Source organism: Nomascus leucogenys, chromosome 1a (genome assembly GCF_006542625.1).
Source record: "Nomascus leucogenys isolate Asia chromosome 1a, Asia_NLE_v1, whole genome shotgun sequence".
Lineage (NCBI taxonomy): Eukaryota > Metazoa > Chordata > Mammalia > Primates > Hylobatidae > Nomascus > Nomascus leucogenys.
The window spans coordinates 7,114,432-7,138,192 of NC_044381.1; the positions used below are offsets into that span (position 1 = coordinate 7,114,432).

The window sequence follows — 23,761 nt, forward strand, 5'->3', positions numbered from 1 at the left end:
TTCCCGCAAACCCGCAACCCTTAGGCCAAAGACACCCCTAACGCGGAAGGTCTACGAACAGAAATGTCCGGAGTTAGAGAGCGGCCTTTCGGGCAGCTGCCCCGGCTTCTCCAAGGCCGGAGGGCCGGCTGGGAGCGCTGCAGGCCAGAGAGGGCGATCCCAGCGGGACCCGCGGCCTGAGGATGGGCCTGGACCTGCCGCCTCCGCCAGGCGACGGGAAACCCTCGGAAGTGCGTTTCCGCGCGAAAGCAGCATTGCGGCCAGGCGGGAAACGTGTTCGCGAAGCAGGAGGGCCCCCGGGGCCTTTCCCGGGCGATCCGACCCGCCAGGCGCGTGGCGGGAGCTTTCCTACTGAGCGCGGTGGAGCGCGCACATTTCCTTCAGTTCTTCCTCAGAAGTTTAGGCCGCACCCGCCCGCGCCCCCTTTCCACGATTATACACGTGCACGCCAGGGTTTCTTATTTTTGGTGTGTTTTTGAGACCAAAGAACCATATCCGCTAAGCCTGAGGAGGCACCCGCCCCCTCAGCCCTGAAACGAGGCCTCAAAACGGCAACCGATGTGAGTAGCCGCTCAACCGTCCGAAACCCAAAGGCTAGAGGGCGTGCCCAGTGGCCAGGTGCAGGCGGTGGGGCAAGTAACGGCTTTTGGTAGCCCCGCCCCTCCGACCCGCCCTCTCTGCGCCTGCCCATTTTCGTTCCCTCGGGTCTGTAACCGTCTCCCGGGCCGCTTCCTCTTTAAGGCGGAGCCAGGCGTGGATCTCGCGAGATCCGGCTTGGCGCCGTGACCTCCATGTGGGAGCTCCAGCTCTATAAGTAAACACTCTGCGCGGCGCAGACATGGCCTCTTCTTATTTTTGAGGCGGTGTCTGCGGCAGCGCCTCAGAGTGGTTCCGGTCGTCTCTCCTGAAGTCGGCTAGTAGGGCGCGCGGGCTGAGAGTCGTCGCCGCCTGTCGGGCCCGGCGTCCGGTCGGTCCAGTGCGCGCGCTCGCCCGCCTGCCGCGGAGGGCCCGAGCCGCAGGGGAAGCGGCGCGGGCCGGGCGGGGCGCGGCGCCCAGAGCTCAGGGGGAGACAAAGGGGACCGGTTCCTCTCTAGGCGCCAAGATGTGGATCCAGGTTCGCACCATTGATGGCTCCAAGACGTGCACCATTGAGGACGTGTCTCGCAAAGCCACGATTGAGGAGCTGCGCGAGCGGGTGTGGGCGCTGTTCGACGTGCGGCCCGAATGCCAGCGCCTCTTCTACCGGGGCAAGCAGGTGAGGCGCGCCCGTCGCGCCCCTCGCGAAGCCGGGGGCCGGAACAGCTGGGCTCCTCTGGACTCGCAGGTCCGAGGGCTCGGTGCGCCGCGCGCGCAGGGCTCACCTGGCTCCGCTGCGGGTGGGCAGCCCCCGCGAGGCGCAGGGTGCGGGGCCCAGTCCCGCCGGATGGTGGGGAGTGGGTCCCTGCCAGTCCCAACTGGAGGTGCGCCGCGCGGGGTCAGAAGTGAGGGCGTCCGGAGCGCAAATATTTCGCCGTTTGTTTTTGGTAGGACAGCGGCCGTAGGCACTGGGCGCCCAGGTTCCTCGCTTCCCGCGCTTGGCGGGGCCTGGGGCCCCCAGAGGGCGGGGAGGGCAGAGGGTTCTGGCGGCCATGCCACCGCGCGGGAGACCCGGAGAGCTGGCTGACCCGGCTGAGCGTTCGCCTCGCTTCCGTGGCTCTTCCGCGTCTTGGGCTCTCAAACAGGGGAAACTCGGGCATTGAGCTCTCAAGAAGAAGAACCCTATCTCTGCTTTCTGAGTGTGGTAGGATTCGCGCAAACTGAAGATTCGAAGGGTTTCCAGAACTTATGGTTCCTCTCCCTCGCCGCCTCTCCTAGGTTTGGAATGTCTCGAGGGAGGTTAGAGACCTGGGCATGAAGAAACTGTTGGTTTAACCGGGGGCCGGGTATACGAATGCCCTATATAGGCCAGGGGTTTTATTCCCGAAGTGAAAGCGAGTATAAGACTCTTGGTTTTCTTACTTCTCGCCTTCTAATACTCATCTCGTTCACGCTTTTAGCACAGCATTGCAGCATAGCCAGCAGTGCATACTTGAAGGCTGTCTGTGGGCATCTCTGGTATTTTTATGGTCTGGCCAGTCTAAGTTTTTTTCCTATTCCACAAGTCTCTTATAATCTAGATCCCTACCCACTCAGACCCATCATATTTTTCTTTGTCTTCATGTTGTTGTTAATACACTAAAAAGTTGGCATCCTGAGTTGATAGACCACACAGTTTGCCTCCAATCCTGTGGTTTGAAATAAGTGTAGCTCTTTGATTTGGTAGAAGTAGCCTCCAGTTGCAAACTACTTAAAAGGAATATTTTCCTCCCCTTCACAGGCTTAGTCTTCGAAGACTGTCCAGAAATTTCATAGTAACAAATTACACTTCGGGAAGGAGAGACCTTTTTTTTCCCCCTTTCTTTCTCTCTTTAAAATAATGTTATAGCACCTTTGATTTGTGTTTGCAGCCAGTTTTGTACCGACTCCTTAGTGTTTGACTTGTAAAAACAGGTATTTAGTTGTAAGCTTTGCTTTTGAAATAATCGTATACTCGTTAAATACTACATAGATTTGCTTTGCTGTGCCTCAAGTGGCTGATACGGTTTCCTTTTGATCATAAGTGAAAAAGCATGTAACCGTCTGATGCATTTTATTTTCTAGCTGGGGACAAATAGTACATGAATTCCTAGGACGCTGGTGATTTCAGCACCAGAGATAGAAATTAAGGATGTTCCTGGACAACACCCCTAAAATCTTTATTATCAAATATACTAAAATAATTATCACATATCGGATTGGGTTAAATTCAAGGCAACAAAGTAGACTTTCAGTAACCAGGAAGCTCATTCCAGATTCCAGGGAAAACTGAGGATAACCGTTGTACTTCCTCTTCCAGGGTCCTAGTGGGTAATTCCCTACTTTGATTTCTTCAGCCCAGTGATAAACCAGTAGGGAAGAGGAATAGACCTTTGGTGCCAGCCATTAACTTGGAGACAGAAAAGGAAGGTCATTCGTACCACCTGTGTGTTCACTTCCTTATGAGCTGACAAGTAGCTATGGCAATGAGTGTTATCTTTCGTGGTCTTTGGAGCTCCACAGATGAGTTAGCCAGCCTGTAGCAGGTAGCTACTGGATTGGCATCACAGAAAGTCCCCATCCTGTAAAATACCATGTCCTCACTGGAAAAAGGTATCCCTACTTCAAAATGCTTTACTGCCACGTAGTGAAAAATGTCATAAATTGTAGACAATACATTTATTTTTATTTAAGCGGTACCCGCCCCCCATACTCCATTCGTATGTTAGGTTGCAGCTTTTAATCTTTGGTATGTATCAGAATTGCTTGTGGATATTATAGATGTTCAGCTCACCCCAGAACTGCAAGTAGTTGAATTTAACAAGACCCCACGGGAGATTCTGATAACACCAGAGTTTAGAAAATGAATGTTGAAAGATAGTCTCCCACTAGTCTCTTACTATTCAAAGTATGGTCCCTGGATTCTCAGGACCAGCAGCGTTAGCTTTACCTGGAATCCTCACGCCAGACACTGAAGCTGACCTACTGAAGCAGAATCTGTATTTTAACAAGATCTCCAGGTGATCTGTATGTAAGTGAAGTTGGAGAAGACAGTGTTAATTGCCTCCGCTTTTTTTGTTGTTTTTGTTTTTTTTTTTTTTTTTTTTTTGAGCCGGAGTCTTGCCCTGTCGCCAGGCTGGAGTGGCGCGATCTCAGGTCACTGCAACCTCCGCTTCCGGGGTTCAAGCGATTCTCCTGCCGCAGTCTCCCAAATAGCTGGGATTACAGGCCTGCGCCACCACTCCCGGCTAACTTTTTGTATTTTAGTAGAGGCAGGGTTTCACCATGTTGGACAGGATGGTCTCTATCTAGGTCAGGACCTCAGGTGATCCGCCCACCTCGGCTTCCCAAAGTACTGGAATTACAGGTGTAAGCTACCGTGCCCAGCCTTGACTCCACATTTGAGGGTCAAAATGGAGACCTGCAATTCAGGGCTATAAGTTTTGGTTAGAGTAGGATAACATGCTGTGAACATTCTTATCTGGGAAGTTAAGTTTGAGGCACGCGGGGGATTGGGTCTTTTTAAGGAAGAGTTATTATGTTGGTGGATCTCTAAGTCTTTTGAGAATCCACAGCTTTTCCTATTTCAAAGGATTCTGTCTCCTGTCATTCTTTCACTCCTTACCACTATAGAGGTGGTCTTGAAATAGATAACAATGTGGGGCATGAACCATAGTTGAAAAAAGTTGCCTCTCCACCTTGGTTTTCGCACAGAATATAAAAGTACTTGCCTATTTAAAGGAATATCTATGTATATATTATATATGATGTATATAACATATATAATACACATTTATAATATGTGATGGCTACGTGAAAGTTATTAACTTATGCCCTTCACTGGCATCCCTAGTCAGTAGTTGCTTGCGAATGACTTCCCCCTGCCCTCTCAGCCACTTCCACTTGGCATTTGCTTTCTAGTATTCCCTTGCATCATTGTTGCAGTTACTCTTGTTACCTGGAGTTTCCTCTTTCAACTCAGTAAGATTTCAAGAGTGGTCTGACAAAAAATCCTAACCATTTTTGCTTCTTAAGTATTGTAAATCCTGCATCTCCATCTTCGAGTATGGCAGTTCTCAAACATTTACTTTTGAGACATTGATGGACCTAAGTTACATGCTTCTGACTCACAGATGTTTGTAATTTCTAAATGACCGCTTCGTTTTTTCCCTACTTAGAGCATAATTTGAGTGTCAGAGATAACTTTCAATCTTCGCTTTCATTAAATATGGAAGAACTTCAGTACTTTTCAAGTAAATCATCTCAACACTTCACAGCTCTTCATAATATGTGAAGCTTTGTGGAATAGAGTTGTGTGGAACTTGTTATTGCGGTAGATAAATGGTCACTATTGTAGGAAGACTGGAGGAGTACCTACGAATTAGGGAAGGAGTGGATAAATCTGGGTTTAAAAAGCCTGTCATAGCAAGCGTGAGGAGAGGTGGTTATATGTGACTGTGGATGTAACTTATTATAAGGCCTCATGCCTTGATATGCTTAGACATTTGGTTAGACATGTGCTCTTACGACATTTTTTCCTGTCAAATCAAATTTTAAAAAGCACCACTTGAAACAGTTTGTATTTACTCCTGACCATCATTCAGCAGAAACTAACCAGGAGTTGACTGTAGAAATGCCCTCAACGTCCCTCAGACTCTGGTCCCTCAAACCTAAGTGGAAAAATATTCCTTCAATTTCCAGCAGTTTTATCACTTTAACTGCTATCTTCATTTTTGGAAATGTCCTACTGGTTAATTTGCATGTTTTATACTGTTAGAGTTTTTTTTTTTATTATCTTTAAGCACTTCCATTTAAAAATAGTCATAATGTTTGTCAGTTGTATGTTATGCTTTTTGAGCTCCTCCAGAATTAGTAAGGTATTTTGTTTGGGTTTTTTTGTGGGGGTGTTGGAGAATGTCAAAATGATGGTGTGAATGCAGTGTTCGCTCCTTGAGTTTTTTGGTTTTTCTTGTCCCTCCACAGGAGTTCAAGACTAGAGGGTGTTCCTTTTTTTTTAATCAAGGAAGCAACATTCACATCCGTATCCTTATCAGGGCTTATTTGCTTACTGACTTGGAATACTACTTAGGCTTATTTAGAATAAGCATGCTAACTTGTGAGGTAGTACATAATTTAATTCCCTGACTGGGAAACTTGTGAAATTCTTGATCCCTTGTTCTACTTGACAAATGTTGAATAACTGTAGTGTTTGAGATTGTGCTTATTGGGTTCTTGGACCACCTGAATTCAAGTTACTGATCTAGTAGATTGAAAGTTTTAAATTCAGGACATACTTTTATTTCCGTTTGGTTGACTTCTCAAATATGGTGTTACTGTGTTAGAGTTGTGAATGTTGAAAAGTAATACATATGAAGAGTAGAAAATAAGCAATTTAAAAATTGATTATGTTTCTAGGAAAGTGATAGTTCTGGCCTGAAAGGATTTTAGTTTTCTTGTTTCACTGTATCATAGTGAAATCGCCAACTGAACTTTATAAAGAAACAAAATGGAGACTTAATTTCCTAGGGCTGTTGTACTAATGTATCAAAACCTGGGTGGCTTAAAACAATAGAAATTTACTGTCCTCACAGTTCTAGAGGTCTAGCAAGGTGTCAACAGGGCCATCCTCTGATAGCTCTAGGGGGAGAACCCTTTACACTTTGCCAGAAATTTTCTTTCTTGGCTTATATTAGGTACATCACTCCAGTCACATGGCTGCGTTTTTCCTGTGTCTTCACATTGTCTTCCTGCTGCATCTTTCCAAATGTCCCCTTATTATGAGGACACTAGCCATATTGGATTAGGGCCCTAATGACTTTGTTTTAACTTAATTACCTCTCTAAAGACCCTATCTCAAAAGGAAGTCACATTCTGAGGTACTGGGGGTTAGGACTTTAACAAAAAAATTTTGGCAGGGACGCAATTTAGCCCATAACAGTAGGTTTTACATTTCTTTTGTTAAATTTATTTCCTGATTACCTCTTTAAAAGACTCTGTTTCCAAATAAGGTCACATTCTCAAGTACCATGGATTAGGATTTGAACCTGTAACCCTTACCAAAATATGGGTGGGTTGCAAATAATTTATTCACTATTCTTTCTGGAAGACTTGTTGATAAAACTTGATAATTCTTGCAGATGGATAGAATTAGAGAACTTCAGGCAAGTGGAGTAACATGAGCAAGAATTAGAATTATTCTTCTTGGCTTTTTTTCTGCTTGACTTAATAAAAACCTACTGATAATGCTTTAGAGAGATAAAATATTTGGCTTAATGTGTTTTTTAAAACTGTGAATCACTGAGCCGATGACTTAATCTCTATGAAAAATAAGGTCATAAAACAACTTTGAAAATTCACATTTCTTGAAGTTGATTCAAGCACTGATTAAAAATAAAACTTGATGAGAAATTAAATCTAGTTTAGAGTTTTTCTGTGTAGGTCATAAGGTCACAGCCACAGTGAAACATTTTGGGATGGATTGATTGATTGATTGATTGATTGATTTATTTATTTATTTATTTATTTTGAGACAGGGTCTCACTCTGTTGCCCAGACATGAGTGCAATAGCATGATCATGGCTTACTGTAGCCATGACCTCCTGGGCTAAAGTGATCTCCCACCTCAGCCTCCTGAGTAGCTGGAACCACAGGCATGTGCAATCATACCCGGCTAAATTTTTTACTTTATTTATTTTTATTTTTTGTAGAGATGGGGTTACCCAGACTGGTCTGGAGGTCCTGGGCTCAAGTGATCCTCCCACCTTGACTTCCCAAAATGTTGGGATTACAGATGTGAGGCACGGAGCCCAGCCCCCTCCCCCACCTTTTTTTTTTTTTTTTTTTTTTTGACAGAGTCTCGCTCTGTTGCCCAGGCTGGAGTGCAGTGGCGCAATCTCAGCTCACTGCAACCTCCCCTTGTGGAGTTCAAGAGATTCTCTTGCCTCTGCCTCCTGAGTAGTGGGATTACAGGTGCATACCACCACGCCCGGCTAATATTTGTATTTCTAGTAGAGACGGGGCTTCACCATGTTGGTCAGGCTGGTCTCGAACTCCTGACCTCGTCGTCTGCCCTTTTCGGCCTCCCAAAGTACTGGGATTACAGGCGTGAGGCACCGTGCCCGGCCCATTTTTTTTTGTTTTAATGGCTAGCAGTGTTCTCTGTAGTGAATATGGAGTAATTATTAAGAATTTATGGCCGGGCGCGGTGGCTCACGCCTGTAATCCCAGCACTTTGGGAGGCTGAGCGGGTGGATCAGGAGGTCAGGAGATCAAGACCATCCTGGCAAACACAGTGAAACCCCGTCTCTACTAAAAATAGAAAAAAAAAAATTAGCCGGGCAGGATGACGGGCACCTGTAGTCCCAGCTACTCCAGGGAGGCTGAGGCAGGAGAATGGCGTGAACCTGGGAGGTGGAGCTTGCAGTGAGCCAAGATTGCACTACTGCCCTCCAGCCTGGGCGACAGAGTAAGACTCCGTCACAAAAAAAAAAAAAAAAAGAGAATGTATTGGGGTCCAGAGAAGACACTGACATCAGAGGCCATTAAGTAATAAGAATGGTTTTAAAATCTCTATAAATTGTAGTGCTATGGATTTTAAGTTTGGCTAGGACATTTGAGCAACTAAAAATGTAGTAAGATATATTTTAGAGACGCATTTCACTATTCTTTCTTTATTTTCTAGTTGGAAAATGGATATACCTTATTTGACTACGATGTTGGACTGAATGATATAATTCAGCTGCTAGTTCGCCCAGACCCTGATCATCTTCCTGGCACATCTACACAGATTGAGGCTAAACCGTGTTCTAATAGTCCACCTAAAGTAAAGAAAGCCCCGAGGGTAGGACCTTCCAATCAGCCATCTACATCAGCTCGTGCCCGTCTTATTGATCCTGGCTTTGGAATATATAAGGTATGTTGTTTTCTTCAGACTTACTGTTGTGAGAATACAAGTAAATTTCTTTTCTGTTCAGGATGTTTTGAATAAGTAAACATTGATTGCCATTTGAAAATAAAGATTGGAATGTTAATATAACTTTTAAAAGTAGTCTTTTAAAAATTGATAGGAAATACGTAGACAAATGTACAAGATGTATGTGTACACTTTAAAGAGCTATAAAGGAAATACTTGTGTAATTGCACCAAGGTTAAGAAGTAGATTGATTTAAAATACTTTTTTGTTTGTTTGTTTGTTTTTGATACGGAGGCTTGCTCTGTCACCCAGGCTGGAGTGCAGTGGCGCACGCAATCTTGGCTCGCTATAACCTCTGCCTCCCAGGTTCAAGCAAATCTCCTGCCTCAGTCTCCTGGGTAGCTGGGATTACAGGCGTGCACCACCACACCCGGCTAATTTTTGTATTTTTAGTAGAGACAGGGTTTCACCATGTAGGCCAGGCTAGTCTCAAACTCCTGACCTCAGGTGATCCGCCCGCCTCAGCCTCCCCAAAGTGCTGGGATTATGGGGGTGAGCCACCTCACCCGGCCTTAAATACCTATTTAAAGCCTCGTGTGTGTCCCTATCAGAACACTTCTCCCTCTGTCTCCCTAAGAGGTAAACTGCTTGTTCTTTTATACTCATTTTATTTTTCTTTATTTTTGCTACTTACGTATATTTCTCTAGGCAGTATGTTTTGTCTATATTTGAATTTTATATAATGGAATTCTACTTTTTCTCAGCATTGAAAGATTGTCTGCATATAGCTGTGTTTTATTCCTTTTCACTATTATGTCATTCCATTTTATTAACATACCACAGTATATTTAATCCATAATTCATAGATATCTGGGCTGTTTCCAGTTTCAACTGTTTTAAACAGTGCTGTTTTGAACCTTCTGTTATCCTGGTGCATATGTTCAAGAATTTCTACCCAGGAGTAGAAGTGCTAGTTGTTCACCCACAGGGTACCACCAAACTACTATACTTGGTTCCATTGGTCTGTTTGTCTATCTGTGTTCCTATTCTCTTGCCTCTGCCTCCTAAGTAGTGGGATTACAGGCGTGTACCACTATGCCCGGCTGATTTTTGTATTTCTAGTAGAGACGGGATTTCACCATGTTGGTCAGGCTGGTCTCAAACTCCTGACCTCGTCGTCTGCCCTCCTCGGCCTCCCAAAGTGCTGGGATTACAGTTCGGAGTACTGTAGCCTTATAGACTGTTTTGATCTCCCTTTCTCCTATCTCCCCAATTTCTTTTCTCTTTCAGGGTCTCTTGGCTTTTAATATTTGCTACAAAAACTGTAGAAATAGCATGTAAAGCTCTACAAATCTGATGGGATTCTATGGAGATTGCATCTATAGATCAGCTTGGAGAATCGACATCTTTACAATGTTGAGTCTTTTAATTCATGAACGTTAAAAGACTTCTCCATTAACTTAGATCTTTTCTTTTTTTTGTTTTGTTTTTTTGAGACAGGGTCTCGCTCTGTCACCCAGGCTGTAGTGCAGTGACGTGAACACGGCTCGCTGTAGCCTTGACCTGCTGGGGTCAAGTGATCTTCCTGCTCGGCCTCCCAAAGTGCTGGGATACAGGCGTGAGCCACCGTGCCCGGCTAACTTAGATGTTTGACATCTTAATTAGTTCTCTCTTTACATATTTAATATTTTGCTTTATTTCTGGTAGCTTTGTTTTTGATGCAATTATTATATGTGGTTATCTTCTAAAATAGTAATCTGTTTGCTGATACATAGAAATGAAATTGATTTATTTGACTTTTGTAACCAGCAACCTTTTCAAATCTAATAAATTGTGTAGAAATAATCAAATGGCAGTTTTGCTTTATCCTTTCCTATCTTTGTAACTTCTTAATTCTTACCAGTTGGGATAAATGGGCACCTATACTGTTTTTCAAAGCATTTAAGACCAAAAAACTGATAGACGAAGTAAACTATTCAAGATTATTCAAATGGAGATAATTTTGGATATATGGGAAAAATGCCAACAGATCTACATATGTATATAGAAAGATTAAGAAGAGATAGAACCATGTTTCCAAAGAAAGTACCAGGCTTGGGTAGCTGAATGGTTTTAAACCTATGAGGAGTAGATCATTATGATGTTACCTAAACTGACCTACAACATAAAGAAGGAAAGCTTCTTATTGCTTTATAAATTGAGTTTAATACTGATACTAAAACATGACAAAAAGCACATCAGCTTCACTAACATTGACATAAAACCTAAGTTCTAGTCAGCAAATAGAATTGTGGCTGTATTCGCTGATTTAACTTGCTTTAAAAAATTATGTCTGCTTATTAAAAATAAATTACTTTAAGCAAATATGGTTTGTCAGGATGTGGGGACAGTTCATTATTATAAAATGTTTCAGTATAATTCATTGTACTAATAAGCCAAAGAAAACACATTAATTTAAAATGTTTTCTGCATTTAAATACAAATTTGAGTCATTTGTGATGTTTTCTGTTTTTTTTTGTTTGTTTGTTTGTTTGTTTGTTTTTTAAAGAAAAGTCTTGGCCGGGCGTGGTGGCTCACGCCTGTAATCCCAACACTTTGGGAGGCCGAGGCTGGCAGATCATGAGGTCAGGAGTTCAAGACCAGCCTGGCCAAGATGGTGAAACCCCCGTCTCTACTAAAAATACAAAAAATTAGCTGGACGCGATGGCAGGTGTCTGTAATCCCAGCTACTCGGGAGGCTGAGGCAGGAGAATTGCTTGAACTTGGAGGGCGGAGGTTGCAGTGAGCCAAGATCGCGCCACTGCACTCCAGCCTGGGCGACACAGTGAGACTCTGTATGAAAAAAAAAAAAAAAAAAAAGGAACTCTTGATAAGAGGAATAGACAGAATAGGTTAATATTTTAAACCATGTTCTATACCGGTATTCCCTTTAAAGACAGAAGCCAGACAAGGAAGCCATTCATGCTTCCTTATTTGACATCTTTCTGGAAGTACTAGATAATGCAATTAGGCAGAAGAACAAAATAAAGTGTAAATATTAGAGAAGGCCAAGTTACAGCCTATGGATACCTGGGAGAGCTGAGAAAATGTTTTAGAAAGTTATGAGCAATCACTAAAGTGGCTATCTTCAAAGTTAACATTGAGCTACTGACAGCTCAAGGAATTAATACGTCAATTAGAACAGGAAGAAAATTTGCAATAACAAGGTAAAATCTGGGAATAAGTTAAGACATAAAACAGTGCTATGTAGTGGTCACAATTAAGAGAATTTTTAGCACTGAAAGCCAACTTGCCATTTTTTTCTATATTACTCTGATTTCATCCACCTTTTAAATACCAATACTTAATACATTTTTTACATTATTACTTTTTTATTTGTGTTACCACCTCTGTCATTACTTTTAAAATAAACTTATTTTAGAACAGTTTTAGATTTACAGCAAAATTGAAGATAGTAAAGAGAGTTCCCATATATCCCACACCTAGTTTTCCCTCTTAACATCTTAAGTTAGTATGGTGTATTTGTTGAAATTAATGACCCATATTTTCTTAGCTTTTACCTCATGTCCTCTTTTTGTTCCAGAATCCCACTAGGATACTATACTGTGTGTAGTTTTTAAATCTCCTTTGACATTGACTATGACGATTTCTCGGGAACTTTTTTTTTTTTTTCCAATTACCGTGACCATTTTGAGGAGCTCTGGTCAGGTATTTTGTAAAATCTCCACCTATTAGGATTCATTTATTTTCCTTATTTGTCTGGGTTTGTTTTGGGGAGGAAGACCGCAGAGGTATTTTCATCACGTATATAGGGCACATACTATCCGTATTCTATTTGCTAAGTATAACTTAGGTTTTACATCAGTAGTAACATTAACACTGATGTGAACCTTAATCATCTGGCTGGGGTAGTGTTTGTCAAGTGTCTCCACTGTTAAACTACTCCTACACCTCCTTTCCATACTGTACTGTTTGAGAGAAAGTCATGTCCACACTTAAGGAGTGGGAAGTTAATGTACTTCACTGCCTTGAGGGCAGAGTATCTACAAAAAACTAGTTAAAATTATTCAACATGGGAGGTGTATTTATTCAGACATTTACATCAGTATGGACTCATGCTCAAATTGTTCCACTTTTGGCCATTAGAAACTCGTTTATTTGATGGCTATGTCCCTTTGACATACCCCCATTATGGTGAGTGTTTCGTTTTTCTTAAACATTATCTTACTTTTTGGCACTACAGCATGCTTCAGGTACATCTTGTATATTTCCTGCTTCAGTCCTAGAATCAACCATTTCTCCAAGGTTCCCTGGTTCCTTTAATTGTCAAATGATAGGGGCCAGGCGCAGTGGCTCATACCTGTAATCCCAGCACTTTGGGAGGCCGAGGAGGGTGGATCACTGCAGGTCAGGAGTTTGAGGTCAGCCTGGTGAACATGGTGAAACCCCATCTCTGCTGAACATTAAAAAAAAAAAAAAAAAAAAAAATTTAGCCGGGCCTTGTGGCACATTCCTGTAATCCCAGCTACTCGGGAAGCTGAGGCAGGAGTGTCACTTGAACCCAGGAAGCGGAGGTTACGGTGAGCCAAGATCGCGCCACTGCACTCCAGCCTGGGTGAGTGAGACTTCGTCTCAAAGTAAATAAATTAAAAAAAATAAAACCAAGATCTTGGCTGTAGGTATGCTTTTTACTATTGGTGTGTCATTGCTTTTAGAGCCTTCAACAGACAGCAAGGAAATAATACATATTTGTACTAACCTGTGTATATATACATCTATGAATATTTATGTAACTATCTGTATATTAAGCTTACATTATTACTTTTCATCTTTGACCAGAGTTTAGAAGCTGCTGCTTTTGAATTGATTGTTTTGGCAGTGACAGGATGAATTTGCTTTCAAAGGAGGGCCAGTTTATGTATCTGCACATCTGAGATTAATCAAGGGTTCAGCAGTTCAGGTCAACTTAAATTTCTGTTTAGCAAACTTCTCGGTACCCCACTATTCCTTCCTCTTCCCTCCCCAATCTAATTCGGAAGAACATTACAAGAAATTACTTCTCTCAGCAGATCTTTGCTTTTTATTTTCAGTGTTAGTGCTTTGGCTATGAACTACAGAATTTAAACTCTATTTGACGTCTCTTCTGTTTCCTATTACTATGTAGTATAGATGTTAAAGACCTGAGCTTTGCCAGGAGACCTGGTTTCAAATTTCAGTTCAGCTGCTGCTTGGTTATACAAATTAGCAAGTAAATTTTACATTAAGGCTCCCTTTCCCCATTTAGGAGCACATTGGAATCTAGTAATTAAATTCTCAGAAGGTTGCTGTTCATACAATAATAAATTTAGAGCTGTGTTTAATCTTAGTTGAAGCTACTGTAGATTTATTTACTTTTTGGGGGATGAACCTTAGTAATTGTCATAGGTATTTGAAATTTTGACTGGTGCCTTTATTTTTTTCAGATATAGAAGTACATATTTCTGGATAGTTCATTCCATAAATAGTTGGATATCTAGCATATGTTTGTAATCGGTATTCTGCCTTCACAGAATTTTTATCACATACTGACTTGTTGACTAAACTGAAAACCATTTAGAAGCTGCTACTTTTGAAATGATTTGCTTTATTTTTATTTTATTTTATTTCTGAGATGGAATCTCACTCTGTTGCCCAGGCTGGAGTGCAGTGAGCCATCTCAGCTCACTGCTACCTCTGCCTCCTGGGTTCAAGCGATTCTCCTGCTTCGGCCTCTTGAGTAGCTGGAATTACAGGCACCCGCCACCATGCCCGGCTAATTTTTGTACTTTCAGTAGAGAGGAGATTTCACCATGTTGGCTAGGCTGGTCTTGAACTCCTGACTTCAGGTGATCACCCGCCTCGGCCTCGCAAAGTGCTAGGATTACAGGCTTGAGCCACTGTGCCTGGCCTGAGTTGGTTTGTTTTAAATTTGCATTGGGTTTTTGTATTTCCCATAGTGCAAGTCTGAGTAGTTAATATATGAAAACTTTTAAGTTGATTATAAGTCACTTAAAAATTGGGCGTTGTATTGCTTTTGTCTTGAATTCTTGGTTATGCCACTTGGTAAATATATTTTTTTTATACATGTAGAGCTTTCTATAGTTGAAATTGCTTTATGGATGAGCAAACATTTTTGGACTTTTCCTTCTGACTGAAATATTCTTTGAACGTCATGATAAGCAGGTACAAAAGATGAATTTTCAAATTAATTTTATTCAAAACTGGCATAGGTAAACATTTAAACAATATGTTAAGATGAAATTTTAGGCCAGGCACAGTGGCTCACACCTGTAATCCCAGCACTTTGGGAGGTCGAGGCAGGCAGAGCACCTGAGGTCAGGCATTTGCAACCATCCTGGCCAACATGGCGAAACTCTGTCTCTACTAAAAATACAACAGTTAGCCAGCTATGGTGGTGTACGATTAATCCCAGCTACTTGGGAGGCTGAGACGGGAGAATCACTTGAACTCAGGAGGCGGAGGTTTCAGTGAGCTTAGACCATGCCACTGCACTCCTGCCTGGGCAACGTAGCAAGACCCCATCTCAAAAAAAAGAGAAACTTTAATCTGAAGTTATGTATTGCCCAATATCATTATTTTGCTCTATTTAATAACTCTGAGCAATATTTAACCAGTTTCAGATATTTTCATATGTTATTGTAAGAAACTAGATACCACTACTACATATGGAGAGCCTATGAAAGATTGTACAGAGGCTGGGTCCATCCATTCACATTGTATGTGCATTTAACATAAATTGAATCACACTGGGTCTAGATTGGGAACTAATTTTCTGAAGCAAGATGGATGTTCGAACCTAAGTTGGTTTTAATTTTGGTTTTTGTGTATGGAAGCTTTTTATGATGCCAGAAAGATCTTTCTTTCAAATGGCTGTCATCCTGGCCTAAATGATGACTGTTTAGAATGGTGGTGGTAAGCCTTTACAGTTTAGCTGAGCATGTGGCACTGTTAAACTTCTTACATGTTTTCTTATGCTCATTGTATAATAGAAAGTACTGGAAAGAGGAGAATTATCATTGATATCTTATTATATTATTTATTTTGTCCACAGTACAGTTCTTGATGTTTAACCTTTTTGATTATGAAATGTATTAGACAATACAAAGAGTACGATCACTGTCTATAAACACCATCGAAGTTATGAAATAGAATAACAATACTCCCAGGAACTTACCAGGTGCCTCCTCCTGATTATAACTCCCTCTTCCCTAGTTGTAACTGCTACCCAGACTGTGGTAATCATTTCTTTGTTCTTTACTAACTTTCTTATTAATATTAACCTTTAACAACCTATTAATAATCTTTAACTTATTTATGCAACCCTAATGCCTAATTTTCTGGTTTCTGAACTTTATGTAAATGGAACCATATTGCTTTTGCCTTTTTTTTTTTTGAACGATCTCATTCTGTCACTTGGCTGGAGTGCAGTGGCATGATCATAGCTTACTGCAGCCCCAACCTTCTGGGCTTAAGCGATCCTGCTGCCTCGGCTTCCTGAGTAACTGGGGCTACAGGTCTGTGCCACCATACCCAGCTAATTTTCAGTTTTTTGTAGAGACAGGGTTTCACTATGTTGTCCAGGCTGGTCTTGAACTCCTGGGTTCGAACAGTCCTCCTGCCACTTCCTTCCAAAGTGCTGGGATTACAGTGTGAGCCATCACACCCAGCCCTGCATTTTAAAATTTGTGATTAAAGAAAGATGGGGCCGAGTGTGGTGGCTCATGCCTGTAATCCCAGCACTTTGGGAGGTGGAGGACAAGTGGATCACTTGAGGTCAGGAATTCAAGACCAGCCTGGCCAACATGGCGAAACCCCATCTCTGCTAAAATAATAAAAGGTTAGCCACTGTGGTGGTGGATGCCTGTAATCCCAGCTACTCAGGAGGCTGAAGCAGGAGAATTGCTTGTACCTGGGAGGCAGAGGTCGCAGTGAGCCAACATCGCACCACTGCACTCCAGCCTGGGCAACAGAGCAAGACTCTGTCTCTAGAGAAAAAAAAAAGGAAGGTGGTACAGTGAGAGAACGATTTTCAGAGTTGCAGAACCTGTATTCTCAGCTTAACTCCCACATTTTTTACCTGTGTATCTCTTAAGCAAATGTATTTCATGTCTAGACCTCATTAGAAAATGGGAATTATTTTGTATTATAATTAGAGGAGGTAAAGTATGTAATGGTAATCTGTTAATGTTTACTAACAGTATGGTAATAAGACTGTACTCTGAGGTTTTGTGTTTTTGTTTGTTTTTGTTTTTTTTAGACAGAGTCTTGCACTGTCATGCAGGCTGGAGTGTAGTGGTGGGATCCACGCCTGGCTAATTTTTGTGTTTTTTAGTAGAGATGGGGGTTTTGCCATGTGGGCCAGACTGGTCTCGAACTCCTGACCTCAGGTGCTCCACCTGCCTTGGCCTCCCAAAGTACTGGGATTACAGGCATGAGCCACTGCACCCGGGCTATACTCTGAGTTTTAATGAGTCTTAACATTGAACGTATGTACTTAGTAAGGAGACAGTTTCATTTGTGTGTACTATATGCTTGCTGGGTTGGCACGTTACGTGAATTTTCTCACTTTATTTCAAATACACTGCAAGATACTGGGACAAATTAAGTAACTTGTTCATGGTTACACCTAGTGGGTGATAGATGAAGAACTTGAACCTAGGTTTACCTGCAGAGCTGGAGTGTTTTCTGCAGAACAGATGGTACCTAGCATATTGTAAAACCATCAAATATTTGCTGTTGGTATTTTCTTTTTTTAATGATTGCCCTTTGCCTCCCATACTTCAGGTTTTAAAAATATTAAATATTTGGACAGGGGAAACTTTTTCTTTAAATGTGGCTTTTTTTTTTTTTTGAAATGGAGTTTTACTCTTTTTGCCCTGGAGTGCAATGGCACAATCTTGGCTCATTACAACCTCCACCTCCTGGGTTCAAGTGATTGTCCTGCCTCAGCCTCCCAAGTAGCTGGGATTACAGGTGCATACCACCATGCCCGGCTAATTTTGTACTTTTAGTGGAGACAGGGTTTCGCCATGTTTGCCAGGCTGGTCTTGAACTCCTGACCTCAGGTGATCCACCCGCCCTGGCCTCCTAAACTGCTGGGATAATAGGTGTGAGCCACGGTGCCTGGCCCTTAATGTGGCTATATCTTTGATGTGAATAAATGCAGCTCTTAAGTGTAGAATTATGTGGTTGGCTTAAATGTTTTTTAGCTTTTTAGTTCAACTCCTCCCCATATTAATCTTTTAAAAATAATTGTATATTTTATGATGTTTTGACATCTTTGGGGGCCTTACTGGCTGAGGAGAGACTGCCCTTCTTCCTAGGGCTAGCTTATTCCTAGAGACAGTAAACAGCTGATCAGTGAGCCTGCCTTTCATATAAAAACATCTAATCCTGAGTCCATGCACTTAACTACCTGCCTTATCTAACTCTTAAACACCAAGCCAATATTCCGCCCTGATCACCCAGGGCCGGGTACCAAACAACTGGAGACCACCCCTACAATCCAAAGCCCACTGACATTATTCAAACTAGCCATCTTGTTTCCCCTGCCTTGCCTTTCCCATGGAAAACACAATAAAGGCTCTGGGCCCTAATTTTCCCCAGTACCCTCTGCCTCCTGACCAAACCTAGTGCTCTCCTTCTCTCGGGAAATGAGTAATTCTTCTTTCAGTGGCATTGGCTTCTCCATGTTGTCACTTAGTTACATCAGTAGATTAAAATCTCATGAGTACAATTCAGATGCTCCCACATAGGTAAATTCTGTTTTCCTCTTTTGTTGTGTTGTCTGCTATTTTGCTACTCCTTTAGCTAATTACTTCAGTTCTTAATTTGTACTAGATTACTTAGTTACCATGGCAGGATCTTCTGTGTTCATATTAATCATACAGGCCTAAGTATTTTTCCTCTGAACTGCCTTTAAAATCCAGGCTTTATAGCACAGCTTTAACATCTTGCATGCGTCTTGGCCTATTCAAATTTTGCCTGACTTAATGTGCAGAAAGTTTTGAATTTAAGAGCATTTCTGTCCCCACCCAGTTTATATGCATTTCTGTGAGTGCTTACTCACAGCAATACTTAGTAGGATACTTACTATACTTAGTAGGATAATTCTTTTTTTTGGCCAGGCAGGGTGCCTTGTGCATGTAATCTCAGCACTCTGAAAGACCAAGGAAAGAGGATTGTTTGAGGCCAGGAGTTCAAAACCAGCCTGGGCAACATAGCAAACTCTGTCTCTATAAGAAGTAACATTAGCTAGGTGTGGTGGCATGTACCCGTAGTCCTAGCTGCTCAGGAGTTTGAGTTCAGGAGTAGGAGGGTGCGGTGAGCTGTGATCACACCACTGCATCCAGCCTGCGCTGCAGATAGCCTGTCTTTAAAAAATAAAATAAAAAACTCTTGTGTCCAGTTGTAAATCTAGGTTTACTATATTCAAAGGATGCCCTACCATTGTGAGCTGTGATGTTCTGTGTGTTGATGTTCAAGCAATGGCAGTATTTTGAGGTTGATTTAGGTTTCTGTTAACTTTAGTTTATTGTTAGATGTTAAGGTAGCCAGCTATTAGATCTGCCTGCTAGTATCTTACATTTGATAGGCAAATTCAGTACTTCATTTGTGCCACCTCGTGTTCCTTAGTAAGGTTCATACAGCTTAATGTGTTTTTGCTGTTACCATTTTAGTACCAACTATATGCTACATTCTCTGCTATGCAATATTTTTATAGTAATATATGAAACTTACATTTTGGCTTGCTGCGACAGAGTAGTAACCTCAGTTTATTCTCCAAGTATGATGGACCTTAACATTGATTATTTTCATTTTTACTGTGTTGTCTACAAGAGACTAAATGTCTTTAAATTTGTCAGTGACTAGTATGGGAGAAATGAGCCTATGTTTATTTAATACATGAATTAATTTATGTAATGTGTAACATGCTCCATCTCTGATTGTTTGTCATACCCAGCATGGTTGGCTCTTAGGTTTTTATTTTTTCCTAAACTGTTCATTCTTGTGTAATATTAAACCTTATATCTTTCAAGCTATTTCATTGCTACCATGTTCATTACATACACTGCCTTTGGTCAAATGTACCTCTTCTGGTTGTGACAGTTGATAGTTTTTGTTTTGTCTGTATTCTTTCTACCCTCTGTCAGTTTGTGGTTTGAAACCTTTTTATATTTTCAGTAACTTATTTCTAAGTTCCTTACTTACCTTTGAAGTTCCTGTATACCTGTCTTGTCATTTATATCAAGGTTCATGATATGATGGCAAGAACATAAGCTTCAAAGTCAAGATGTCTTCAAATCCTAACCTTACATTTCATTAGCTTTAACCTAGAGGAAGTTAATTTCTCAGATGTTTTCGTTTTTAATTTTTTTTTTTTTTTTTTTTTTTTTTTTTTTTTTTTTTTTTTTTTTTTTTTTTTTTTTTTTTTTTTTTTAAGGGCTTAAAAAGAAAGTTGAAGGAATTTCTCTTGGTTATTGTCCTGAAAGGGCTCTGACCATTTTTTTTTTTTTTCTTTTTGAGACAGAGTCTCGCTATGTTGCCCAAACTGGAGTGCACTGGCACAATCTCCGCTCACTGCAACCTCCACCTCCCAGGTTCAAGTGATTCTCCTGCCTTAGCCTCCTGAATAGCTGGGATTACAAGCATGCTCCACCATGCCTGGCTAATTTTTGTATTTTTAGTAGAGACGGAGTTTCACCATGTTGGCCAGGCTGGTCTTGACCTCAAGTGATCCGCTCCTGCCTTGGCCTCCCAAAGTGCTGGGATTACAGTGTGAGCCACCATGCCTGGCCTGATCTTTTAAACAGTGTTTAAAAGGAGAGGATTTTTTTTTTAAACTTTTCATTTCATAACTCTTAATTCTCTGATACACCCGTTTTTTAATACTCCTTCCTTTTGTCAGATTGCATAGGTTAGTTGTGGATCAGCCACTGGACTTGACTACATCCATTTTGTGTCTTACATCCCTGTTCATTTTTATATTTTATCTTTGTTCTTTGAGGTGGTAGATAAATGAATTTGCCTAGTGAGTTACTAACTAGTGATCGAACTTCACCATTTTGTATAGATGGGTTCATTAGACTCTTTTTTTTTATTGTGCATAATTCTCTCATTTTCAAGTTTTGTTTTCTTTTTAATACTTTACGTTTTCTGGTTGGACTGTAAGTTATCTTTCGGATTATGAAGAAATTAATGGAACAGATTAGTCATATTAGCTTAAAGTCCTGGCTTTTCATTAGTGTCATTCTTACTGGATGACTTGCAAGAATGACTCTTAGGTGCAAAGGAATTATATTTTCAAAAGTCTAGTGTATACGTCAGTAAGGTGTAAAGAAAACACCTATTTCATTGAAGGAAATCAGGAAGAAAGTTAGTTTTCATCTTAGTCAATAGATTTAAGATAGCACAAATCAGAATAGTTTTGATCTAATCTTATTAACCACTTTAAACATGAGTAGCTGCAAATATTGTTTACCATGATAACCTACAAATAACTTGAGTTATATTAAGGTTTTTGAAGCAGTAGACAGAATTAAGCTTCATTAACTAATTTTAAACTTTTTTTAGGTAAATGAATTGGTGGATGCCAGAGATGTCGGCCTTGGTGCTTGGTTTGAAGCACACATACATAGTGTTACTAGAGCTTCTGATGGACAGTCCCGTGGCAAAACTCCACTGAAGAATGGCAGTTCTTGTAAAAGGACTAATGGAAATATAAAGCATAAATCCAAAGAGAACACAAATAAATTGGACAGTGTACCCTCTACGTCTAATTCAGACTCTGTTGCTGCTGATGAAGACGTTATTTACCGTATCCAGTATGATGAGTAAGTGCTCAAGCTATTGAGGACTTTATTCATATTTTCATTTGTAGAAACCAAAGCCTTCTATTTCAAGATTATTTTAAATAGGCTTTCTGAAGAAATCCTTTAGAGGTTATGTTCATTTGTTACTTTTTGGTTTTGGTGGTTGAACTCTAATAAATAAGGGCCTTTTAGCTCTCAATTATCTCTGGTTCTTAAGTGGTTTATTTTTTAGTATCATAATACTGGCTTAATTTAGGGTGTATGGGTTTCTGTTTGTCTTTTTCTCTATTAGGTGGGCTTTTTTTGAGACGGTCTCTCTCTGTCGCCCAAGTTGGAGTGCTGAATGGCACGATCTCACCTCACTGCAACCTCAGCCTCCTGGGTTCAAGTGATTCTCCTTCCTCAGCCTCCCAAGTAGCTGGGATTACAGGTGCATATCACCACGCCTGGTTAATTCTTGTATTTTTAGTAGAGATGGGGTTTCACCATGTTGCCCATACTGGTCTCAAACACCTGACCTCAAGTGATCTGCCCTGCTTGGCCTCCCAAAGTGCTGGGATTACAGGGGTGAGCCACTGTGCCTGGCCTCTATTAGGTATTTTGATATGTATTTTAACAGTATTTTGGAAACTGTATTTTATAATATGTAGTGTAATAGTATTAGAGTGACATCTATATGTGTATGTTTTGGGGGGGGTGGGGGGTGAGGACCGAGTCTCACTTTGTTGCACATGCTGGAGTACAGTGATGTGATCCTGGCTTGCTGCAATCTCCGCCTCCTGGGCTCAAGCGATCTTCCCACCTTAGCCTCCCAAGTAGCTGAGAATACAGGCATATGTATTACCATGCTTGGCTAATTTTTTTTTAATTTTAGTTTTGAGACAGATTCTCACTCTGTCACTCAGGCTGGAAGTACAGTGGCGCAGTCTCTGCTCACTGCAACCTCCACCTCCCCAGGTTCAAGCTAGTTTCTTGCCTCAGCCTCCCGAGTAACTAGCATTAGAGGCGCGCACCACCATGCCTGGCTAATTTTTGTATTTTTACTAGACATAGGGTTTCACCATGTTGGCCAGGCTGGTCTCGAACTCCTGATCTCAGGTGCTCTGCCCGCCTCAGCCTTCCAAAGTGCTGGGATTACAGGTGTAAGCCACCACACCTGGTTGGCTAATTTTTTTGTAGAGATGTGGTCTCACTATATTGTCTAGGCTGGTGTTGAACTCCTGGAGTCAAGTGATCCTCCCGCCTCAGCTTTCCTAAGTGCTGGGATTAAAGGCGTGCGCCACTGTGCCCAGTGTTAAATTTTTTTTAACAGCTTTTTATTGAGATAGTTCATGTACAGTTTACCTGTTTAAAGAGTATAATTCGTTGTTTTTGACGTACTACCACAAACTAATTTTAGAACAACCCCCCCCCAAAAAGAAATCTCATATTGATTATCAGTCACTCCCCAATCGCACTTCCCCAAGAAAATAGGATTTATGTATTTATTTATTTATTTAGAGACAGAGTCTTGCTCTGTCACCCAGGCTGGAGTGCAGTGGTGCGATCTTGGCTCAGTGCAACTTCCACCTTTCAGGTTGAAGCGATTCTCCTACCTCAGCCTCCTGAGTAACTGGGGGCTACAGGTGCCTGGTACCACGCCAGGCTAATTCTTCTATTTTTTAGTAGAGACAGGGTTTCACTATGTTGGCCAGGCTGGTCTCAAACTCCTGACCTCAAGTGATCCACCCACCTTGGCTTCCCAAAATGCTGGGATTACAGGCCTGAGCCACCACGACCGGCCCAAAATAGGTTTTAAACGGTTAGGATGGAAGTGGTATTAAGAAATTGTCTTGAGGGTTTAGATTCTGACAGTAAACTATTGTCTTTACCCATTTAAAAAATTGTAGTACGAAAGTTACTGTTGGGACAGATTTCGTATATTAAACATACTAAATGACCTTAGGTCACTAATCAAGTAATACATTAATATGTATGGAAAATATTATGCTACCAAATTCTTACCAAGTATTAGTTCAAAATCCTAGAATGGTTATTATTTTTCATACCACAAAACAGTATAACAACACTTCAGTATTCAGATTTCCAGGATATCTGGAAATGAATCAAAAGTAGATCCCTTTAATCTTTACTTTTCTGGTACTTATTGTGGTTGTGGCTAAGCTGCCAACACTGCTTACTTGACATGGTAGATGGTAATAGTACCAACGATTATCTGAGTGTTTAGATCTGGGATTGGCCAGAACTGAACTGAGGCTGGGATAGAAAGGGGTTGAAGTTGGTGTATTAATAGTAAGTGGTCTCTGGGTTTATAAATGCTGTGTCACAAGAGATAAATAAGTAGAATGTTTTAAGTTCTTAAGTTTTGTTGTGGAAAGGGGAGAAATAATTAGGAAAACTACTA

The 23,761-nt window shown here is 41.4% G+C and overlaps 1 protein-coding gene across 2 annotated transcripts in view; it reads left to right on the plus strand.

The window, feature by feature from the left end:
* The first annotated feature begins 765 nt into the window (after nt 1-765).
* UHRF2 (ubiquitin like with PHD and ring finger domains 2) overlaps nt 766-23,761 on the plus strand; it is a 101,328-nt gene continuing 78,332 nt past the window's right edge. For both annotated transcript variants that reach the window (XR_004029689.1, XM_030811142.1), the window contains exons 1-3: nt 766-1,255; nt 8,276-8,506; nt 21,119-21,378. Coding sequence is in view for 1 of the 2 variants with exons in the window: in XM_030811142.1 (XP_030667002.1) it covers nt 1,103-1,255; nt 8,276-8,506; nt 21,119-21,378 (644 nt within the window). In the remaining variant the exon portion in view is untranslated. The remainder of the gene's footprint in view (nt 1,256-8,275; nt 8,507-21,118; nt 21,379-23,761) is intronic.